This window comes from Nothobranchius furzeri, chromosome 16 (genome assembly GCF_043380555.1).
Source record: "Nothobranchius furzeri strain GRZ-AD chromosome 16, NfurGRZ-RIMD1, whole genome shotgun sequence".
Taxonomy (NCBI): Eukaryota; Metazoa; Chordata; class Actinopteri; order Cyprinodontiformes; family Nothobranchiidae; genus Nothobranchius; species Nothobranchius furzeri.
Genome location: NC_091756.1, coordinates 256,486 through 280,291, shown reverse-complemented (window position 1 = coordinate 280,291; position 23,806 = coordinate 256,486). Strand labels below are relative to the sequence as shown.

General features: G+C 44.3%; 2 protein-coding genes across 3 annotated transcripts in view; one reads left to right on the top strand and one right to left on the bottom strand.

The window, feature by feature from the left end:
* Positions 1 to 1,660: 1,660 nt before the first annotated feature.
* Positions 1,661 to 9,016, bottom strand: LOC107372812 (uncharacterized). The gene is made up of 8 exons (XM_070545469.1): positions 8,875 to 9,016; positions 7,795 to 8,093; positions 6,769 to 6,929; positions 6,535 to 6,631; positions 5,687 to 6,022; positions 5,435 to 5,588; positions 4,147 to 4,256; positions 1,661 to 1,987 (listed from the first exon to the last, which is right to left on the bottom strand). The coding sequence occupies exons 1-8, from the start codon at positions 9,014 to 9,016 to the stop codon at positions 1,661 to 1,663; spliced, it is 1,626 nt and encodes a 541-aa protein (XP_070401570.1).
* The window catches only part of adgra1a (adhesion G protein-coupled receptor A1a), a 60,716-nt gene continuing 45,682 nt past the window's right edge, over positions 8,773 to 23,806 (top strand). Inside the window, exons 1-3 of one of the 2 annotated variants that reach the window (XM_070545321.1) lie at positions 8,773 to 8,992; positions 9,151 to 9,354; positions 21,697 to 21,824. In XM_070545321.1, coding sequence (XP_070401422.1) covers positions 9,352 to 9,354; positions 21,697 to 21,824 — 131 coding nt within the window. In that variant the 5' untranslated portion in view covers positions 8,773 to 8,992; positions 9,151 to 9,351. Of the gene's footprint in view, positions 8,993 to 9,150; positions 9,355 to 21,687; positions 21,825 to 23,806 lie in introns of those variants that run through there. The other variant, XM_070545320.1, reaches the window with a different exon arrangement.

Genomic DNA, 23,806 nt, shown 5'->3' with positions numbered 1-23,806 from the left:
ACAAGATTACCGATTAAAAAGGGCAACACCTGCAAAAGGCACCACATTTGTGATGCTGTTTGTTTAATTGCATTGTCAGAAGTTCTCAGATTGAGAATAACACTTGGCTTATTTTTTCATTTCCATATCCATAATCAAAACTGGTGATTCTATGATTAACCAGTTCAAGAGAAAATATCTTTTCTTCATAAATGAAGTGGTGTAACATTAATCTCACCTCTAAAGGGGCTACACCTTCGAGAATATCGTGCATAATGTCGACACATGCGTTCTGTCACATGGAAATACTGCAGTTTATTCAAACAGGAGTCTTCTTTAACTCCAGTTGAGCTAGGATCATTATGCCAGACATGCTGCTGATAATTTTCTCTAGTGCGTTTCTCAAGCTCATCCCCATCAAAAACAGTCTGCGCAAGATTTTTTTCAACAAGGCAGAAGTGGCAGAACTTGTTTGCAGAAAAGCTCTCAACATACCCACATAGTGAATGGACGGCCAAATTGTCTGCAGTCAAAACACAGATAGTTCCATAGAGCTGATAACTGTCTCCTTGGTTCTCTACCTGTACACCTGATCTTTCAAGAAGTTTGATGTCATCAAGCAGTGGTTCCAAAATCTTACCAAACCCATATTTCTCTCTGTCCATAGAATTAAAAAGAAGACATAAATGAATATGTGAGAGGGACGAATTATGTTTTGGTGGCAGATTCTTTAAGGCAAAATAAACAGCACCCATTTTATGAAATTAAGTTTTGGAGCCCAAGGGGTTTACAGTTTCTAAGTCATCAAAATACAACTGTATTTGAAGAGCTTGAGGACATCTGCTAAACAATGGGTGAGAGGAAAAGTGTGACCCATCACAGTAGTTGTGCATTTTACCATCAAATTGTTTGTTACTTTGCAAGTATTCTTTCTGCATCTGGACATTACTGAATAAAAATGTATTAGTATAAATTACTGAAATGTATTGACATGTGTCAGCTGCCAACACTTGTTTCATTTGTCCCTGTTTTCTTGCTGTGTCTGCCCTATGACCAAGAAATATTTATTTTGGCTTCACGAGATCAAAATTTTCTAAGAAATACTTATTCATTTTAAAAGGTGTGTCAACATCTTTAAACATATGTTTAGCACTCTCAAATTCACTCATTAATGACTGGACAGACTCACTATGAAGTGGTACTTGGAAGTTATTCAGCAATGTAGTTGTCGATTGTTGGAGACTGTCAATTGTTCTTTCAAGTACTTCTTGTGTGCAAGTAATGCTTCTTGCTACATCCATCAAAGTTGTGTTTGAAGAAGAGTACATTTTTGCTACAAAGGAAGCAACACAATCACTGGAAAGAGTAGGTGTTAATGGTACAGTTGAAACGTTTGATGTTTCCTCAATATTATAAGTGTTAGTTTCAGATGTGGCAGATGATCTGCTGTCATGAGCCTGAAATGGCACAGTGTCCATTAATGTTGTGGGTTGGTGGTCCCGCTGAAGATGTCTAGAAAAAGAATTGAAGTTCTGATATGTCCGAGGGCAGCCTTCTTGGCTGCAAATTATAGTGAAACCCTGTCCATCTGATAAGGCATGAACTTCACGCAGATGCCAAATTACTTTCTTGACTTGTGTCGATATTGTTTACACTTTGGACATGTGTACATGATAGTGCTTTACTGTGCAGCTTGAAGCTTGGAGATCAGTTCCAGTACCTTGGCTTTCCGGTTGGTTGAGATGGTAACTTCGTAGATGTATTCGAAGAAAGTGAACACAGAGCTGAGCTGGGGTGGATAGGCCAAGTTGCAAACCCAGTAGAGCTTGAACAGCTTGTCCAATGCACATGTCAGGCCATCATTTACTGGAATGGTCACACCGTCATTGCTTGCAACAATAATGTACTGGCAAGTTGCACTCTTCAAATTGCCGATGCAAATCAACTGTGGTTGGGTACCTTGTGCCACCTCAGAGTTGCTGCAGAGGGACACAATGCTGGTCCCAGCCTGCAAGATAGAATAATATATGAATTTTGTGAGATCAAAAGGAATATCCTTATTTTCCCCCCTGTGTTCTGTTTGGCTGTGAAGCAAACAGAATTAATGTCTAAAGCTGGTGACAAGCCCTACAGATTTACTCTCAGGTGGAGCATCAAAGCTTCTGCTTTAATGTCACACCTGATACTTAAAACTTTATTGTTATTGTTTTTTGAATGCTTTATAGTTTTGACCAGACACGGAGACAGAGGTGAAAGAGAAAGGAAGAAACAAGGGGGGAGGGGGTCCCACAAGAATAAGCAATCAATAACCTGCAGAAAGAGAAAAAAACACACAACAATACAAGATCAAGCTATCACTGCGTCAACCTGATGAGGAAATATAAAATCAACATTGTTTTACTGAACAATCACACGATAATAAATCAGTGCATTTAGTGCCAACCACAGCCTTAAGACGTGTTGAAAATACCCAAGTCCATACTTATGAGAGCACCATGTGAGCACCTGTGTAAGAACACGCGCTTGTAAGTGTAAGGTTTCTCTATAGGAGCATACAATAGAGAGTGTGAGGGGTCACAGATCTGCCCCCCAAAGATGTGTAGGAGATGGAGGGAGCTCCAAGTCCCAGAGATCCAGGAGCTGTCCCAGAGCACAGGGACCCCAGGGAGACTGTAGAGCCCTCCATCAGCTGATACTGGTGAGAAACAGCAGCAGAACATGTGCAACCACCCCAACCCCACCCCCGTACTCATGGAGGAGCGCTGCGGGCTATGCACTGCAGCGTGTTCATGCGACCCCCCAAAAAAGCCGCCAGGCTTAACTCATTATCTGGGGGAAACTCTGCACACCCTGTTCACTCTGGTCCAGGTACTGCTGCACAATGGTTACAACAAACACCGATTCCCAGAGTTTGCCCCTTTCTGCTGGGGGTGATGATGAGCAGGCACCCCCGCCCAACGCCGAGCAAAGCATGCCACCACCCCAGACCTCAACATGATGACCAGCTCCCCCTCATAGCCTCTAGCCCTGGCAAGCCAAGCGACGGAGGTGTGTTAAGACCCCTAGTCTTCTTCCACCTGCTCCAATACAGTGTTAGTGGGTGTTGATGAGGTGTATTCTATGGCTGTGGTGAACAGGCAGTGCAGGCATCGTCTGGCCTACGCCAGCTGATGCAACCACACAAGCCCACTTCCCCCCACAGCCCTCTGTGTCTAAGTGCAGATTAAAACTGGACGTGGGCACCAGCACTCGGGATGAGGCTAAAAGATCCCCCTGCCAAGTGCCATTGAAAGTGCTCACTCCTAAGACCCTAAGTGCGTGTTTGCGTGGAATGTCGTCGGTGGAAGTGTTTAAAGTGCAAATAAAATTGGAGGGCAGGTTGCCACAGGAATGTGAAAATGGGATCCATAGCCGCACCCCCTGACTTGTCCACCCCCCAAGGTCCTATGTGCATGATTGTGTGATGATGTGAAGGAGCAGGAGGAGAAAATGTGTGGGGATGGGGAGGAATGCCTGGTTGGCCTAAGCCCTCCAGGGAGCCAGCTCCCCCCACTGGCCCCAATAGGCACCTCCATTCCCAAAATGCCCCCCAGGGCATGGAGACCCCATCCCATCTCGCCAGGGCCCAAAGCAGCGGCATCGCAGAGCCCCACGGAGTCCGAGGGCACCAACCCAGCAGAATAGCTACTCCCATCCCTGCATTTGCACAACTTCCAGAATATTTAAGACATGAGACATCCAGGTGAGGTTGGGTCCTCCCTCTCCTGAACATCCCCCTCCCCCGTGATAAGACAGAGTTGTTATTATTCCAGAGAAGCCAAGGTCCACCTGAGGCCCTTGAGCCTAGGCCATGCACTGCCGCTTGTTCCTGTCTTCTTCCCGGCAGCTTACGAGTCAGGACCCCATCCCCAAGTCCCCTCCCAGATCCCCACAAGGGACCAGCCGCCCCCACACCCCGAGCCCCCAGGCACCCACCCAGACCTACTCAGGGGCAAGGCAGCCGCCAGGCAGCAACCCATGGCTGGGTTCCTTATATAGGTAACTTTTTTTCTGATTGACTTAATGAACTGACCTGTATTGGAATGTTTACCATGTTAAGTGTCTTGAGACGACTCTTGTCGTAATTTGGTGCTATATAAATAAACTTTAATTGAATTGAATACATACCGGTACAAAATCAACCAGGAACGATATTGCAGACTTAATGCTGCATCGACTCCCAGGCAATGGTGGCAGAAGATGTGTGAGAACAACCAGCATTGTGTAGCACTTTTCATCTGGGGAAAAAATAGAACAGGCACACAAATATATTTAAACATTTTAAATTAGGTAAATTTAAAATTAGTCACAACTCTTACAGTAGCTTTCTGGAGTTTTCACCATTCAGAAATTGATACAGGCCATTCTAACCCCCTAAATCAGCCTTGCTCTGAAAAGAGCAATTTAACCCTCCCACTTGGACAGGAAATTAATATGCTAATGACCTGCTTGCTGATTGGCTGGTTTAAACCAGAAGGCCCCAGACACTGGAGATTGCAGATTGGAGGAGGAAGGGTTCCACACGTTATTTTGAGAAGTTTCTCAGAAAAATACGTTTTTCTCTGGCATTTTTAAACTTTCTAATTTATTGTGTAATTATTATATTTTATTGAAAGGACAAATTAAGACAATATTCAAAATCAAAAGATTGCCAACACTGGTTGTGCTGCAAGTCTTTTTCTTTTTTTCCTCTCCAAAACATTGTTTTGTCAAAATGAAGGTGATGGTATTGTACATAGAATTAAAATTCATGTTGAAGTTAAGATTATTTCATCAAGTAGGACCTGTGGTTAGCTAGCTCATGTAAAACATGTCATGTCTTGATGGAATCGGGAATCGATAGGAACTGCAATCAAAATGAGGAATTTGAATCAGAATCGGAATCATTCAAAATCAAACGATGCCCAACCCTAGTAAGCGTCTGGTTGGACAGATGGATGGACAGGTAGATGCGTTGTTAAAAAGATGGAAAAATGGACAAAGTGATGGACGCATTTGGATGTATATAAAAGATGAGAAGTGCTTTTAGCAAGTTAGCACTTTGGATGCATATTTGTAGACAGGTCAACGCAGTGGGAAAGATGGATGAACAGACAGATGCATGTTTGGACAGAAAAATGGACTGGCATGTCTGTTTGGACAGATGTAAGGATGGACATATTTAGACAGATGGATGGACCATTAGATTTTCTATTTGCAGCTAATGCAGGAAAGAAGAGTTAAGACTATTTTCACGTTCTGCCTGCAAATGAAACTTGGTGACCAAAAAAACAGTTTCTGAATGGAATAGCTCTTAAAAACAGACAGAATTTTGAAAGGGCTGTACAAGATAATTTTGTACACACCAGCAGATATTCAGGATTAATACATTAATAAGTGTTACACAGCAGACACTTTCAAAGGAGAAAACACATACCATCAGTTTGGTCTTCCATCCCCTCTGTTAGCAATGAAACATCCCCTCCTTCCATGGTAGCCAAAGATTTCAGTTTTGGAATTATGCTGACTTCCCATCGTCTGATAAACAGCTCCGTCTTGCCATCAGTCATTCTTCCAAACTCAATATCCAGCTTAAATAAAAAGAGAAGTTGTTTTAAACTATACATCAACAGTTATTAATCACATCAGGCATTTGCTTCAACTAAAGAAGGAAAATGATGAGGCCTACCAGATTAGGCATGTCCAGAAAGCGTGGATATTCTTCTAAAATTTCAGCCATTGTGGGATTCTTTTTTGATATCCATGACCTACGCCTTGTGTATGTGTTTTCCATAGCAGATTTAATTGAAGAGATGTTCTCTGAAGAGGGCCTGAGTCGTTTCATGAGGGTGATCCACTCATTGGTTGCACTGCTCCCCCCCTGGTCCTGTTCTGATTGCATTCCAGTATCACAGCTTATCATGCGCTTTGAGTAACGACGCTGACCCGCTTCAAGCTTTCGACGGATATTACGCAGTCTCATTTCCAGGAATCCAGAATGTGATAATGGATCATAAAAATGCTCCTGTGTTGAAAAAGAATGAAAAAATCAAACAGCAAAACATTAGTTTGGATTACTGACAATAATAAAAGCTTAAAGACCAAGTTCCCCCATTTCCTATATATTTAGATTTTTTTCTTTCCCGTTTTAAATATCGAATCACAGAAAATGCTTATTCAAGCAGAAACTTGGGGATGTATTTGGAAAAGAGGTTCTCATGTAACATGACTACTGAATGTTCAATAAAATATAAATGGAAAAAAAAAGTGTTTAGGACAAAGCTTCAGAGCTACACACCACACCAGTGTTGTCATTTTTACACATGATCTGCAGCACAGCTGTCTGCCACTGCTGGGTAATGCTAGAGAATAGCATAAAATGGGAAGGGCTGCACTTGAGATATTTTCATCATTTTTTATCAATATTTTTCAATAATTATTGATATTGACCTGATTTTTTTAATCAATATGCTTTTTTCTATATCGTCCAGCCCTAATAATGAAGACACTTTTTTGATTTAGGCAAATTCTACTTACAAATCCCTCTCCTTTTCCTTCAATCTGAACTCTCAAGGATGGGAAAGTGGCGACGATGGTCTTGGCTAAAGTGACCTTCTCAGCACTCGTTGGGTAACTTAAGGGGTTGAATGGAATAACAGAAATCAAAATCTAAATTAGTGAATTGAATGAATGAAATAAAAATGCATATCTATGTATACACTTACACTCTATATACGTAGTATGTATGTATGTATGAAAGTATGTACTTACAATCCATGCTTCTTCACCAAGTGACTGATGCAAACTTTGACAAGGAGCTTCCTTGACTCAGTTTTAAGGCTGCCTGTTTTTTTGTGTTTCTCAAGTATTTTTGGTGCTTTTCTTTGTAATAGTATCTGCAGACTTCCCAGTTCGTTTACCACAGGAAGATGCTAGATTGAAGGCAGCAAAGGGGATATGAGAAGAAATTAGATTTATTCTAAACATTAGTTAGGACTGCTTGATTATTGCAAATATTTGTAACATACATAAATAAATCCAAAGTGTAAACTTTTATTTTGAGCTGAACCTCCACAACCTGCTGCAGAAACATGTAGTCTTGTTCAGTGGTGATGTAAGGGAGTGTGAGGGCTATAGTGCTATTAAAGATGAAATATTATTGTTCAGCCTGAGAAATTGGGAAGGGGTGGCATGAGAGCAGATGAAGACATGCTCATATGAGAGCAGCTCTGATATAAGATAAACCCACTTTAGATTTAAAAAAAATGTATCGCCCGTAAAAAAAAACACCTTGGGAAAATCTATGATGGCAAATCTGCTAAAGTCCTTAACAGAAAACTGTTGTTTTGTGGTGACTTTGTTTGATTTTACAAACTTTAAGCTCAAAACTGCAGCGAGATGTTAAAGCAACAGCACTTGATCACTGTGAACGCCGCTCTGCCTCGTCGTCTGCAGCATGCCGTCTCTTCGATTGTGATTGGTCAATTGACGACATTAGACCAACACACTAGAGCAAAGATGGTTTGTGAACAGGAGGAATCCTCCCCTACTTTTTATGATCGATTCTCATTCAGAGTGACTGAAATCCGACAGTCTGCCTGAATGTGACACAACCCTCCTAATTCTAAAAAAGAAACATTCTGGCAGAAGGCCATCACTGGAATTTAAAATCGCTTGCCATTTAATTTCACTGTTACCAAGTGTATGTGACAATATACAGTATATAGATAAGGATTTCAGGTATTTTTTCCAGTGCTCAGAAAATAATATAACACAAATAAAATGAAAATCTTATACCTGGATTTGATGGAGCTCTTCAGCAGTTGTTTGGGGTAATGCTTCGACACTTGATAGAAAGACCTGGAATTTGTCAAAATTCCTGATGTCTGTTGTACTGTCCACATCAACAAACTCTTGGAAGTCAGCATGATGTTTCAGAACTGCAAAACCTGGTCGCTCAGACAAGATGTGGGTTATTTGCTGTTCTGTAGTGTGAACAGTATAAATCTTCCTTGATGACTCGTTTCCATTTTTGAAGATGGTAGCAAGCACTCTGATTGATCCAGGTTGTAGTTCTATTTCGTCTAGTCTTAGCTCTTAAGCGAGCTGCTATTGGAAGGATGACCTCCGCATCAGCCAATCATGAAGAGCTTCAATGTACGCCCACTAATAGTGGGCCCCCTTGTGTACGTTTTTTTAAGAAGCCTAATGATTGGATGACTAAAAGCTGCCGTTAAACTTTGAAAATGTTTAGATGTGTCATCTTACCTTCGTCATTTTTTGCAGATTTTTTTTACTACGCATAGCTTTTCTGTTTGATTTCACCAGACATTTGTAAAAATTACCTTTTGTTTTTAATTACATTTGTAAAGACTTATTTAATTTCTATTTAATCTTGCAAATTTGTATACATGTCAGTGAGGTTTAACTAATTTAAATAATATGAATAAAACAAATACAAAAATACTAATACAAATTTGGGTTTCAGCAGGTTGTATTTGTGAAATCTCCTGCCACAACTCCAAGCACGGAAGATAACACTTTTACTGTGTCAGTCAGTTGATAGGAGAGTTACACAATGTGTGCGAAAATCTACACAACATGTGTCAAAATGCTGTTAACACATCCACCTGTGTTGATTTTTGACACATCTCTTTTTGGAGTGTATTGCTATGGAATCTCACATTTTATGGTTCAGATGTAAACGACCCATTCTTTACACATATTAAGAATCAGCTAAAAGTTGCTGTTTGGCCGGGCTGAACCTTCTGTCTTGTTTTCTAATCATTGATGGTCCGACTTCACATCCATCAGTGGTCTGGATAAACGCGAGACAACATCTGCATCATCTCTTCTAACAGAAACGTTGTTTTGTACCACCATCATCAGCTGCAGCCTTCCTCCAGCCCTCCCCGCCCCCCTGCGTCACATCCTCGGAGGTAAATGGAGCGGAGCCACAATCTCCTCCGACCTGGATCGAGGAGGATCTCTGCAGGTAAAGCTCTGCTCTCCCCTCCATTAAAACGGATGCAGCCTGCTCTCCGGACGGATATTTATTATTAGTTACCGTTGAAATCTCCCGTTCGGGTTCATTGACAGCGTTTCTATGGCCACCCGCCCGCTGACTCCGCTCGAATCTGTGTTGTTCTTCAGGTGCGGATGGAGCCGGTGACACCGAGACTCGAAAGCCATGACAGCTCCTGAAGCGGCCGAGCTGGAGGAGGACCATCCCCTGACACCAATCTGATCCCAGATCTGCAGCAGTGCATGGAGCTGGAGGGCGCAGGGTAGAGGTGGAGTGTGCTGCTGGAGACCTCCGAGAAGCCTGGAGTCAGGTCCAACTCTGCGAAGCTCATGGTGAGTCTTCACATCTCATCACTCGTTTCCAGCAGCTGATCGTTGTTCTGTGGGGAATCTTCTTTCCTTAGGCCGTTTCTGCGCTGAAGTTATAAATAATTCCACTGAACAGCCTCAGTTCAGAAAAATAGCTTTTGTCTTACAGGATTGATGAACTAGTAGGGCTCGTGATCATGTCGCCATCACTGATGTGGTCGCCATGTTGGCGGTCCTCCAGTCCATACTTGTTACAGACAACAGTAAAATAGAACCAAAAATGGAATTAGAAACTAGACACAGCAAGAACATACCAAAGATGTTTAAAGACAACTGCTGCTTAATTTGATCTGTTATTCATTTGATCTGTTATTCATTTGATCTGTGATATTACACAACAATCCAATCCAATTTTATTTATAAAGCGCATTCAACATGGCATTACAGCCAAACAAGGCGCTGTACACTAAAAATGTTAGTGAATTTAAACCGCGTTATACAATCATGTCGGACGAACACAGATCAAAGATTAAAAAGAAATACAACAAAAATCCCCAGAACTAACAGCTAAAAATCAATAAGACACAGGGAGATTAAAAATTAGAAAAACATTTTAAGCAGAACCTCAATAGTACGGAAGTTTAAATTGTGAATTCCATTTTTAAACAATGTTGATCAAAGTGATGTTCATAATTACGTGGTATAAGCTAGGTTGAAGTAGTGAGTTTTCAAGCGTGATTTAAAAATGCTAGCTGTTGATAAATCGTTGCTGAGTTATGGGGTGCAACATGTGATTGCCAGGGAAAAAGGTGAAAAACAGGCAAAGTTTTCACCAGCAAAACCACGGAGACCCAGTATCTAGCATAAAAATGTCTCATGGGCTCGCTTTCAGAATATTGTCATCCTGGTGAGCAACAGATGTGTACGTTTTACGTTGTTTCTTCCCTACAACCGCCACACACACACACACACACACACACACACACACACACACACACACACACACACACACACACACACACACATACACACACGCATACACACACACACACGCATACACACACACACACACACACACACACACACACACGCATACACACACACACACGCATACACACACACACACACACACACACACACTCTCTCTCACAGCCAATGTACGGAAGTGATGTTTTCTAACCCTGTAACTAGTTAGTCTTCATATTTTGAATAAAATTCTTTCTTCAGTTGTTTTAGAAAATGACAAGCAGATAGAAAAGGAAAGCCATCTTTAATAAAACATTTCTGACTTATTTTAAGTGATGCCTACCCAACGATGACCATGTAAGTTCTGTAATCTCCTTTTCTGTATAATGTGGATTATCGGACCATTTTCAGGTTCCTTGGTGTTTGAATGGTTTCTCCATTAGACACGTGAGGATGTGTGTTCAGAGCAGTGAGTTACAGGAGGATTGGTGCTCAGAGGTGGCATATCAGCCCCTCCTCCAACATGATTCAAGCGTGTCAGAAACATTTAAGATCAGCCCAAACCCTGGCCCTGGTTTCTACTCACACATAAAGACGTGCACTCAGCTGCTTTCATCCATACTCCATTCAGGAAGATGCCCGGGTTCCAGCAGGAATCTGAACGTTGTTCCTGATGACATCAAAGACAAACAGTGTAGTTAGACAGAATCAGAAGGGTTTTATTGCTGGAAGTGTGAGCTGGTTCACAATAATTAGAAAATAACTAATATATGCAAGTCAGTGTAGGTTCAGGTCAGTTCAGGTGCTAACACAACACCGGGTCATGTGACTGAAACAAAGCAGCTGGAATGGGCAGGTCTACGATTGTTGTTCTTGAGTCCGACAGCAGAGAGAAGAAACTGTTATTGTGGTGAGAGGTTCTGTTCCAGATGGATCTGAGCCTCCTGCCAGAAGGGAGCAAGTCAACAAGACCGTGTCCAAGATGACACAGGTCAGCTGTTATCTGACCTGCACACCTCAGTGACTTGGAGGTGTACAGGTCCTGTATGGAGGGGAGTTAGCAGCCAGTGATCTTCTCAGTAGAGCGTACAACACGCTGCAGCTTCTTCATGTCCCTGATGGTAGCTCCAGCGTACCACACGGTGATGGAAGAGGTGAGGAGGGACTCGATGACTGCGGTGTAGAACTGCCTCATCGACTCTGCTGATGGGTTGAATTTCTTCAGCTGCATCAGGAAGTTCAGCAACCTCCGCTGTCTTCTGGGTGTTTAGCACCAGGCTGTTGTGGCTGCACCAGGACACCAGCCGCTCCTCCTCCTCCTGTAGGCAGACTCATCCCCGTCAGAGATGAGGCCGATGCCGGTGGTGTCGGCTGTTAGCTTGATAAGCTTGACAGACTCGTGGTTGGAGGTGCAGCTGTTGGAGTACAGGGAGAAGATCAGAGGGGAGAGGACACAGCCCTGAGGAGAACCGGTGCTGATGGTCTGCAGGTCCAGCCTGACCTGCAGCTTCCTGTCAGTCAGGAAGTCAGTGATCCACCTGCAGATCAGGTCAGGCACGTTCATCTGGGACCGTTCATCCTGGAGGAAGGCTGGGAGGATTGTGTTGAAAGCAGAGCTGAAGTCCACCAACAGATAAGGCATGGTGCAGTGTGGTTACCGTGTGTGTGTGTGTGTGTGTGTGTGTGTTGCAGAAGTGTGCGTGCCAAGAACTTCCAGTGTCAGTTGAAGGAAAGCGTGGAGTCTTGGTGGTTTTATGAAGGAAACGCAGAAGGAGGGAGGAGCTGAATGTTTCTGAGTCACGTTCTCAGAACCACCTCCACGGCAGAGTTATCAGATACCACCAGAACTAGTTCAGCACTGTGGGTAGAGCCCTGCACTGAAGCCGTAGGCCCTCAGGTCAGCCCAGCCCGACGGTCCGAGGGCCGGGCTTCGGGCCAACAACTGTGCAATTACCTCGGACACGGGCCGGGCCGGGCGCCTTTATTTTTAATCGAATTCATAAAAAAATTGAAACACTTAAACGCAGCAGTAGAGCCCTGCGCGGGACTGTTTTCTTCATGCCGCTCCTGCTGAATTTCTGACCATTACCGCCCGCACCTGCAGCGTGCATGTCCACTCCCGCCCGCAACCGCAAAACTCTGAGAAATTATTACCTCACAATAAAAGAGATGTATTGAGTTTGCATCCTCTCTGGTCCTGGAGAAAACATGTCACAACCCGTGGCTCTTCCATCCATCTGATGCGGCTCTCTGTGCTTGTAAAATAATGAATGGATATTTAAATAAAATGCTTTATATTTTACTGAATTAATTTTACATCTGTAAGCTAATTCTAAATGTAAAGATTGTCTGCGTAAACCTGAACAGGTCCAACCCGGTCTTACTGTGAGACCGGGTTGACGCGTCACGCTTGTGCGTAATCATAGGCGCTTTCTGAGCTGACGAGGATGTGAGATTCTGGGATTCTCCTCAGACGGCTCCTGGATGTGTCGCCACATTGGAGACAGGAACAAGCGCTATTCAGCCAAAGTTTCATCATCAGGGAACATTTTCTAAGTGACAAGTCTCTCTGAGAGACCGGGTTTGGAAAACACTCGCTTCAGTGGGAGGAACCTTCCCGCATGCGCTCTGGTTCTGCAACGCGCTCCAAGCCCCTCTCCACATCTTCAGCTTGCTGTGCACATATGCGCTGACAGCGAGCTGCGCTGAGCAGTGTCCAGCTCAGATGTTCAGATGGGAATCTTTTAGCTAGATCTGCGATGTGCGTAGAATAAAATGTCAGTTCGTCTGCTTGCGTCGGGGTTATTCTTTCTATTCTTTCTCCGTCAAAATAAACGGTCAAATACGGGAACTGTCCGGTCAACACAAATGATAAATGACTCGCACTTGTATAGCGCCTCTCAGAGTAAGGACTCCAAAGCGCTTTACACTACAGTGTATCATTCATCCATTCACACACACATTCATACACTGGTGGGGATGAGAGGTGAGGCTGCCGAGCACATGTGCCACCGGACCCTCCGACCACCACTAGCAGGCAAGGTGGGTTAAGATTACCACCAGAGCCAGTGCGCCGTTATCTCCGTGACGGTAGATGAGGGAAAAACAAATGGATCGGATCCTGCACGTCTTTTAACACATTGGTCAGGACTGACGCACTTTGTTTTCATTTAGTTGGTTAAAAAAAAGTCGGGCTCAGGCTCGGGTCGGGCCAGAGAATCCTGAAAACCTTTTTGGACCGGGTCGGGCTGGGGCTCCACCCCCTCGGGCCGGGCCGGACACGGGCTCAGATTTTAGGCTCGTGCAGGGCTCTAACTTTGGGTCAACCTCACAGTCATCCACAAAGAGTCCTTTGTTAAAAGAATAAATACTGTGTCTAAAAGATAGTATAGTAGTTTAGTTGATGTGTCACAGGTTTTGTTTTATTGGCCACAGGAAGTCTTCTGAGACTTTTTGTCCAAGTTGAAGGATCTGCCTTATCTAAAGCCCGAATCACACTGTGCGATTTTCAGTCGTCACACAGGATTTTTCACGTCACACTGTGAGAACTCCAGAAAGGCGGCACCCTGTATGACACTAGATTTCTGTGAGCCAGACTGCACGACGTCTCTCTCCAGCAGGACACGCTGCTTCATGAGTGCTCCTCCAAAAGAACACTTCACTAAGCAGAACGCTAACCAAGACAAAGCTGCAAAGATAAAAAGTGCCCCCATGACCACTACTTTTTGGTGTTACCTCATGACCCAGCTCATCTTCCTCAAAGTGGAAGGATCTTTTTTAAAACCCTCGCTTTGGCATCAGACTCCGGCTGCAGGTCTTCTTTTCTCATCTTCCCATTAAACAGCTGATCTGTCAGCTGGACATTCATCCTTCTCCTCTTTAAACATAAAATCCCACTAAACTACAGAGATAATCTGTCACAGATCGCTGCGATATCTAAACCTTTGCCGTGAATTTGGTCTCACTGCTCCACAGCTCCGCTCCGTGACAGCTCACACCTGCTGTCATGGAGCAAAACGCTACTAAACCATCCTTATTGGTTTAATATGGGAGATTTTCACCAACAGCAAACGAATCTCATGTTTTTGTGTTTTAATTTTATGTTTGTGAGCTCATCTTCCGAGGCAGATGGCTCACCTGATGGCGTGTCATTCGTTACCTAACCCATCTGAACTCAGCCTAGTGTTTACTTATGATGTTTTGTTTTGGTTTTTAGTTTAGTGTGTGTGCATTTGTTGTTCGTGTGTGTGTGTGTGGGATGGGGGGGACTGTCATAATTATTTTTATATTTTTGGGGAAATGATGAGATTATGGGTTATATGGGGTGATTTTAACCTGTGAAGCACGTTGAGCTGTATTTAATGTATCTGAAAAGTGCTATACAAATAAAGTTTGATTGATTGGTTAATCTCCTCTGACTCTCACAGATCACAGAATCACGGTTTTCACAATTTATCTGCTGGTCTAAAAATTTGGTTAATTATTTTAGTCTAACTCCGGTTTAACTTGGGCTGTTAACAGAAGTAAAAACTGGTGTGTAGTTTATAATCCGCATTTTAAACATGAATTGAAACCAAAGCTCAGAGAGGCGGAGTCTCGCTGCCGCAGCGTCCCAAATGTTTGTTTTCATTGGTCGATTGCAGACAGGAGTCGTAGGTTTTAAGCATGCTTCAAGACTGTCGACGGATGATTTGGGTCATGAGACGGCTCAGAAAGCTGTCGTAGAGCCGGTCATATTCTACATTCACACGTACGGAAATCACCCTCATGTTCACCCTGTTTTTGCTCAGAACGAGGGATTTGGCTAAGACGGCCAGAAATCGCACAATGTGGTTCGGCTTAAGGGGACTGTAAAGCAGATGCTGATATGTTTGTGGATTTGGAAGAGGTTTTGTTGGGGGTTGTATGAGTCACGTCTAAAGACCATCTAAACTGTCTACAACCAATGCTAGCTCATCTCTAGGACATGTTCCCTTGTCTCAGATCTCGTCATTCATCAAAGTTTAAGTGCCAACCGTACATACGCACAGGTCTGTGCGTATGAACTCATTTAGTTAATGTGTGGTTTTCTTCATGTTGTACTTGTACGTGAAAATGTTCCTAAATATAAGAACAGCTCTGACCACGCGTACGAATAGCATCTAGTGGTAGAACAAGGGAACCGCGGCACTGAAGTTCTCAGTCGCCCACACGTGTTCGTCATCCACAAATATTTGTGCCCAATAAATAATTATTTCTGTGGGTTAGGGCTGGAAAAACAGCTGTCATCTATGAAAGACATCTGTGATCAACAGGAATTTGATATTGTAGCACGGCTGATCTGGTGTTCATTTTTAATCACAATTTTTCTCTTCCCAACTTTTATGAATTTTCATAAAATAAAAATTGATTTATTTATTATAATTATTTATTTTGTTGTATTTATTTTTCGTTGTGAAATGCCTCGTGATTTTTGTCTTGAGAGGCGCTATATAAAAAATCTTTTCTTAATATTATTATTGTTGGAGAACTTTGCAGAATGTTAGCACCAGAGGGAACGTGTCCTCTGTGAGCTCACTGATCTCCTCGAAGGAGATCCTTCTGGAGCTTTGCTGTGATTTGGGACTCTTTGTGGAGCGACAGACAAACCTCACAAATCCGATTCCTGTTCATATTTTATTTTACAACCACCAGAACCCGCCAGAACCTCCTCTGCTCCCCGATCATACCATGGTAACCACACTGGATGACAGCTGGCTGCAATCTCAGACAACATTCCAAATAAAACTAAATGAGAACCCGTTCCTCTACGATCTATCAGATTAGGGATTTGATGTGTTCCTGGCGGGAACCTCTCCTCTGTCCTGACCGCGTTTATAACCTTTGACACTTGTCTGGTTCTTTTGTGCATCGCTAGCCAGTGTCTCGATCTGGCTGTCAGAGTTTTTTGTGGGGGAAACCCAGGGATTCCCCTCACGTGCTGAGGACAAAGCGTGACCAAATATGGTTAATTTAGGGCGTTTGTGTGTGCAAATCACTGAACGGACACGGACACCTGGGGACACACAGGTGGATGTATTATCAGACAAGTGTGGAGGAACATGTGTACGAGAGGCCACCGCATGTTTCATAGATTTGACCTTTCGTACAAACATTCTACATCTCATTCGTAGGAAGGAATATTGGACAGTTTCTGTGGACGATTGATGAATGAGGGCCGTGGTGTTTTTCCCCTGAGTGGTCATCGTATGGGGAAGAGACCAAAGGATCAGGACTTCATCTGCAGTAAAGAGGGAGATGATCTGCTCTGGTTTTCCTGCTTTTATTGAATAAATCAAATCAATCTCTGTGAATCAACATGAAATAAAAGAAAAAGTGGACAGAGAGCCGAGTGTCACTGTCCCATGAATGAGTTTAAGAAGCCTGGCCTGGACCTGTCTCCAGTCTCTGGTTTGGTGTCTTATATGAAGAAGAAGAAGAAGAAGAAAATATCATTTCTATAGCGCCTCTCAAGATAAAAATCACGAGGCGCTTCACAAAAACAAAAAATATAAAAATTGTAAAAATAGAAAAAAAGCATTTTGAAAATGTTTAAAAATATAGTTAAAATGAGCAAGAATAAGCAATTGCGATTTAAAAGAAAACATGTTAAGAAAGAGAGAGAGTGAATAGGAAAGAGGGAAATCAGTGGATCCTGCGGAAGGTGGGATAGGTGGGGAGAGCAGAATAAAGAGAGAGAGGTGAAGAAGGTCATACAAAAGCCAGCTTGAACAAGTGAGTCTTCAGCTGCTTTTTAAAGGAGACCACTGAGTCCACTGATCTCAGGCTCAGGGGGAGAGAGGTCCAGAGTCTGGGGGCCACAGCAGCAGATGATCTGTCACCTTTGACCTTTAGCCTGGTGCTGCACAACCAGTAGGCTTTGATCACTGGACCTCAGGGACCTGCTGGGGGTGTAGGGACTAAGAAGATCACCAATGTAAGATGGTGCTTGTCCATGTAAGGCCCTATAGACCAGAACCAGGATCTTGAAATGAACCCTGAAGTTGACTGGCAGCCAGTGAAGCTGGAGGAGAAGCGGGGTGATGTGGGTGTGTTTGGAGGACTTGGTCAGAAGCCGAGCACAGGCATTCTGAACCACCTGTAGACGTTCAGGGAGGTTCTGCTCAGACACGTGAAAAGAGAGTTACAGTAGTCTAAGCGTGAGGAGATGAAGGTGTGGAGAACTGTCTCAAGTTCAGAGCGGGACAGAATGGGACTCAGCTTAGCAACGTTCCTGAGATGGAAGAAGGAAGAGCCAACAAGAGAACTGACAAGAGAATCCAGGGTGAGAGCTGGGTCAAAGGTCACGCCAAGATTCCTGACAGAAGGTTTGGTGTGCGAAGCAAGCTGACCAAGAGAGTCTCTGACTTTGGGAACCAGCTTGTCTGGGGCACAGATGAGGATCTCAGTCTTATCTTCATTCAGCTGAAGAAAGCTCCCACCATCCAGGTTTTGATAGAGTCTAAGCAGGTGTGTAACAGCTGCAGCTTAGACATCTCATGGGCTTAAAGGAGATGTACAGTTGGATGTCATCTGCATAAAGATGGTACAGGGATTCCCAAAGTGTGGTGCGCGCACCCCCGGGGGTGCGCGAGCTGCCGCTAGGGGGTGCGCGAGATGAAAAGTGTAATGGCTGCGGAGCTCAGAGAAGTCTGTCAGGTGTCACCATTAGCGTTGCCAGAAAACTCATGTGTGGGCGGGCCAAAGAAAAAGTAAGTGGGCCCAATAAATGTAATTGAAAACAAGTATATTTTACTTGTGTGTGTGTGTGTGTGTGTGTGTGTGTGTGTGTGTGTGTGTGTGTGTGTGTGTGTGTGTGTCCTCCACATGTGCCCTAGCTTCATAATAACAATGCGTCGAGCTTCAGCGCTCTGGCCTGTGCACGCCGATATGTTCCGTATTTTATCATTTTTAACGGTGTTGGAGGAATCTGAAGGTGGTGAGTCATTCTGGCAGATTGTAATTAACACCTGTCTCATGCAGGTGTTCTGACATTGTAAACCTCACACGCGCTGAAGATCTGAAGTTTAGAGTGCGTCTGTCAGAGGTCAGACACGTTCCAGCAGAACCACGGCTCACGGGTGCACAAGTGAGCACATCTGGGCTGGGCAGAAGTCATTTTACAACATTGGTTTAAATAGCGCCGATAACGAGACACAGTGACTTAAACGCTGCAAGTTGTGAAGCGCGTTCCATCCGCGAGACGCATCACCAAGCGGAAAGTGAATGCGTCAAGCATAAACCAAGCTTCGTGGAGCTGTGCCGCGCGCACGCACACACACACACACACACACACACACACACAGATTCAATAAGAGCACGCTGCGCAAACTCCGGCGCGCCAGACTGATACCGTCAGACTGAAGGCAGAAATGAGCTCTGCCTCCTCTGTGATAAAAACTTTTAAGAGGTTTTATAACAACATTTTTCATTCCAGGTCAAATTAAGATATTAGCTTCTATTTTGGGATGATGTATTAAAGTCGGGTCCGCTCCAGCCAGTGACTCCGAACCTGCAGCATTTGTTATTCCAGTCCGCGTGGCAGCGGATCGCAGATTCAGCCACACCATAAAACAGCAATAAGTCGGTCTGAGGCAAAAGTGAACCTCATGGCTAAAGCTTTTTCCTTTTCCCCTATAGACATTTGATTACGCACAAGTAGGTGATCAGTTCAGGTTTACGCAGAGCAGAAGGAAGGAGAGCGCTCTGGCCGCACAGATTAAACGTTCCTACTTTAAGAAAACCGTTAAATTGCATTTTTTATGTGCTACCTGGGCACTCTAAATATTTATTTAAAATTAAATCAAAGGAAATCGTAATGGTATCGAATGCTTATTAATTACTATTTAAAAAATGAAAGTGATGGGGAAAAAGGTCGATCATATTTTTTTTAACCCTGTCTGTTTAGCTTGACGTCTGATATATATATATATATATATATATATATATATATATATATATATATATATATATATATGTATATATATATATGTATATATAGCCATGCCGTGATGTGTGTGTGTGTGTGTGGGGGGGGGGGGGGGGGGGGTGCGTCGACATGGTCGGGACATAGAAGGGGGTGCGCGGCTAAATAAGTTTGGGAACCACTGTGGTAGGAGATTCCTTTGAAGGAGCTCAGGATGTGCTGAAGAGGAAGTAGATAGCGGAGGAAGAGTAGAGGCCCCAGCACAGAACCTTGTGGGACACCATGGGTAAGGGAGGTGGTGGAGGACCTAAACTTGGAGATGGCCACAGAAAAGGAGCGCTCAGAGAGATAAGAGGAGAACCACTCCAGAGCAGATCCTGATAGGCCTACCCAGTCTCTCAGCCTCTCCAGTAGCAGGTGATGGTCAACAGTGTCAAAGGCTGCAGTCAGGTCCAGCAGGACCAGAACAGAACAGTCCCCTGCATCACTGTGGGTCAGAATGTCATTAGAGACCCTAAGAAGAGCTGTTTCAGTAGAATGAGCTCTACGAAAACCTGACTGGAAGCTATCATAGATGTTATGTTCATCAAGAGCAGCTGTGAGTTGTTTAGCCACAACCTTTTCCAAGATCTTGGAGATGAACGGAAGTTTAGAGATGGGTCTGAAGCTGCTATGGTGAGAGGGGTCAAGACTCGTTTTTTTAAGAAGCGGGTGGATTACAGTGTTCTTAAAGTAAGCAGGGACCTGACCAGAGACCAGAGAAGCATTAATTATAGAGAGCACGCTGGGACCGATGGACTGAAAAGCACTTTTAAACAAAGATGAGGGTAAGATGTGGAGGGGGCATGCAGAGGTCTTCATAGAGTTAACTAGTTTGGTTAACTCAGGCAAAGAAACAGGAGCAAAGCTATCTAGGATGATGGGCCTGGTTGGAGTCGGGAGAGGCAGCGATAAGGCTGAAGGAGAGATGCTAGATCTAACCTTATTGACTTTGTCCACAAAGAAAGACAGAAAGTTCTCACAGTCTGTAACAGAGTGGATGGAGGCTGTAGGAGAGGCAGGAGAGACGATGCTGCTGATGGTGTTAAACAGCACCTTGGGGTTCCCTTTGCTCTGGGACACCAGGTTGGAGAAATAGGAACCCCTAGCGTCTCTGACTGCAGAGTTAAAGGATGTCAGAAGATCCTTTAGGTGCAGCAGATGGACGTGGAGATGGGTTTTCTTCCACAAACGCTCAATTTTCCTGCATTGGCGCTTCAGGCTGCGAAGCCTGTCATTAAACCAGAGAGTAGGGTTCACTGCAGGAACTGATCTGGTTCTGACAGGACAGATGTTGTCCAGAATGGAGAGGCAGTGCTCGTTAAACCGAGAAGTTAAGGAATCTGGGTCGTTAACAGAAGAACAGGGTGGATCAAAAGCAGCAGAAAAATTGCTAGCTGTGCTCTCATTAAGAAAACGAGAACTAACCATACGGCGAGCAGGAGGTGGGGATGCAGAAACGAACGAGTTAAAGAAAATGCAACGGTGATCTGAAATATAGACGTCCTCAGGACAAACACTGTCAGCATTTAGACTCAGGGTAAAAACAAGGTCTAGAGTGTGCCCCCTGGTGTGTGTGGGGCCAGAAACATGCTGGGTAAAGCTGAAGGAGTCCATAAGGCTGGAGAAATTCATGGCAAAGAGATCGGAGGGATCATCAACGTGGATGTTAAAGTCACCAACAATCACCAGTCTGGACAGCGTCACAGTGGAGGATAGAAAGTCACTAAACTCCTGAAGGAAAGAGCTGTTTGGACCAGGTGGACGATAGACCACCGCACAGTTAAACGGGTCCTTACGCCCGACTTTAATCAGCTGCAGTTCAAAGGAAGCAAAGTGACCAGAGGTTGTAGAGCTACATGGAAGATGGTCTCTGAAAACAACAGCTAGGCCTCCACCACGACCAGAACCCCGGGGCTGGCTAAGAAAAGAATAACCACTCGGGCAGAGTTCAGTCAGACCAGAATAATCAGATGTTTGCTGCCAAACTTCAGTCAGAAACAGAAAATCCAGGTTTTTAGACAGAATTAGATCATTGAGCAGGAAGGTCTTATTGTTAACAGAGCGGGAATTTAATAGAGCCATACTGAGTGAGGTGGAGGAATCAGAAACTAAATATGCAGCCATCATATTACTTAATATCTGAGCAGATACTATAACCACGCTGTACATGTGTAATGAGCTGGCCTAGGTTATTTTAAGACAGTGATGTCATTGTAGTTAGGCAACACTACGACTGGGAGTGAGAGGAAACCTCCTCCTCCTCACAGTCAAGGCAGCTCAGGAGCAGCTAACCCTACACTAATGGGATGGAGCTTGGTTGGTTCTGTTGGATTTTTATTGAATTCATACATAAAATCAACAACATCCTTTTTAAGTGAATGAATGAATGAATGTGAATGTCTTTAATGTTTCAGGATCTAAAGCGAGTGCTGTCCTTCCCTCCGTACCCTGGGGACTACCTACATCCAGTGGTCTACGCCTGCACTGCCGTCATGCTGCTCTGTCTCATCGTCTCCATCATGACTTACATTGTTAACCACAGGTCAGAGGTCACATTTACTTACATCTCATGTTTGAAGTGTTCAAACGGGTCTGACCTGTGACGAGTTTAAATGCTAAAGATGCATGTCAGTTCAAGCTGTGGTGTGAGATGATTGGAAAGCTTAATTTGACATAACTCAACCGTGGAGTAGTTTATGTAACCTGGAGCCTCGCTTATCAGCTGAACTGACACACAGGTCTGTGGGCAGGAACTCCTTTACGTAATGTGTTGTTTTCTTCATTTTGTGCTTGTAGTGAAAATGTAACTAAAGAACAGCTCTGACCATGCGTACGAAAAGCATCTAGTGGTAGAACGGGGCAACCTCAGTGCTGAAGGTCTCAGTCACCCACACATGTTCCTCATCCTTAAAGTATTTTACCCATGAAATAGTTATGTCTGTGGAAAAACAGCTGTGTCACATAACTAGTGATGAAACCTATAAAAGACACTTGAGACTGACAGACATTGTAACATGACTGAGTTATGATTGCGTTAGTTAGGACTGGTAGTAACAGACCATTTTACGCCGTACGCACAGGCGTTTCCCACTAAAGGGCAGAAGGTCATCACAGTTACTAAAGTATCGTAATACTTTACGGGTAAAATACTTTGTGCATCATTGATTACCAGCCAGAATTCATTCTGTTCAAGGCAGAAAGTTTGAGATCAGTTGGATCAAAGAGCTTCTTTCTATGTTGGGTATCGGGAAGTCTCACGCGTTGCCATACCATCCTCGAGGTGACGCCCAACCAGAAGGCTTCCACCACACTGTATTGTCCATGCTTGGAACAAGGGCTGGACGATAATTCAACAGTTCAGTATATCTATCTATAGACTTGTGGCACAATAGATTTAAAAAAATGGGTCGATAAAACTTCGATAAAAAAAGTTTTCTTTTTCATTTTAACCTATCAGGTTGCAGCATACTGTCATGTTCCTGGAAACGTGTTTAACCCACGACATGAAGAATCATCACAAGACAGGGTGGAAAGTTCAAAAACATTGATTTATTACAGGAATCTAACAAAAGGTGTCCCTGGAATAAACCCAGAGTAGTTGGAGCCAGAGAGAGTCCAAGTTCTGCAGGTGGAGGAGGTCGAGGAGGGCAGGTGGAGTGACGGGGTGAGTCCAGGAGAGGGAGCCAGGCAGGGTGACAGAGGAATAAGAGGAGAGGCGAACCGTGAAGTCCAGGAAGGTTATGGTTCTTTCCAGGTGAATAATCCAGTAAGGTTCTGCTTCTCGGATGGAGGATCATATCCAACAAACCCAGAGTGTCAGGGAAGAATGTCCAGTAATCCTGGAGAGATAATACAAAACGTGAGTCCAAAAATCCAACACAAGAGTCCAAGAATAATCCAAGAGATTTTCCAAGTCAATCACCAACTTAGAAACCAAGCAACCTAGAACGAGAGGCCAAATACTATCATGAGTAGCTAATCATCCAGCGCTGTGCAGTGGTTCCCTCTCCTCTTAAATAGAGCTCTGCTGCGGATGACCTGAGAAGCTGCAGCTGCCGCTGATTGCTAATAACCCGCAGCTGGTGAGCTCCCTCTCCTGAAATGAAGAGCTCAAAGATGTTATAGAGATGAGGAGTACTCACCCCACCACACAACAGTGTGCCCCCCCCCCCCCCCCCCCCCCCCTCAACGGACGCCACCTGGCGTCCTAGCAACCGTCTCCTCATACTCCCGGATGAGGTCAGGGTCCTCGATGAAGGAGCGTGGGACCCAGGAGCGCTCCTCCGGGCCATACCCCTCCCAGTCGACCAGGTACTGGACTCCACGACCGCGGGGACGGGAGTCGAGGATCCTCCGGACGGTGTAGACCAGCCCACCCTTGTAGAGCCGGGCCGGCGGCGGAGGTGCAGGAGTGGGGCACAGAGGACTGGATCCAACGGGCTTGACCAAGGAGATGTGAAAAATGGGGTGTACCTTCATGTTCCTGGGGAGGTCCAGCCTGACCGTGGAGGGAGTGGGCGTATC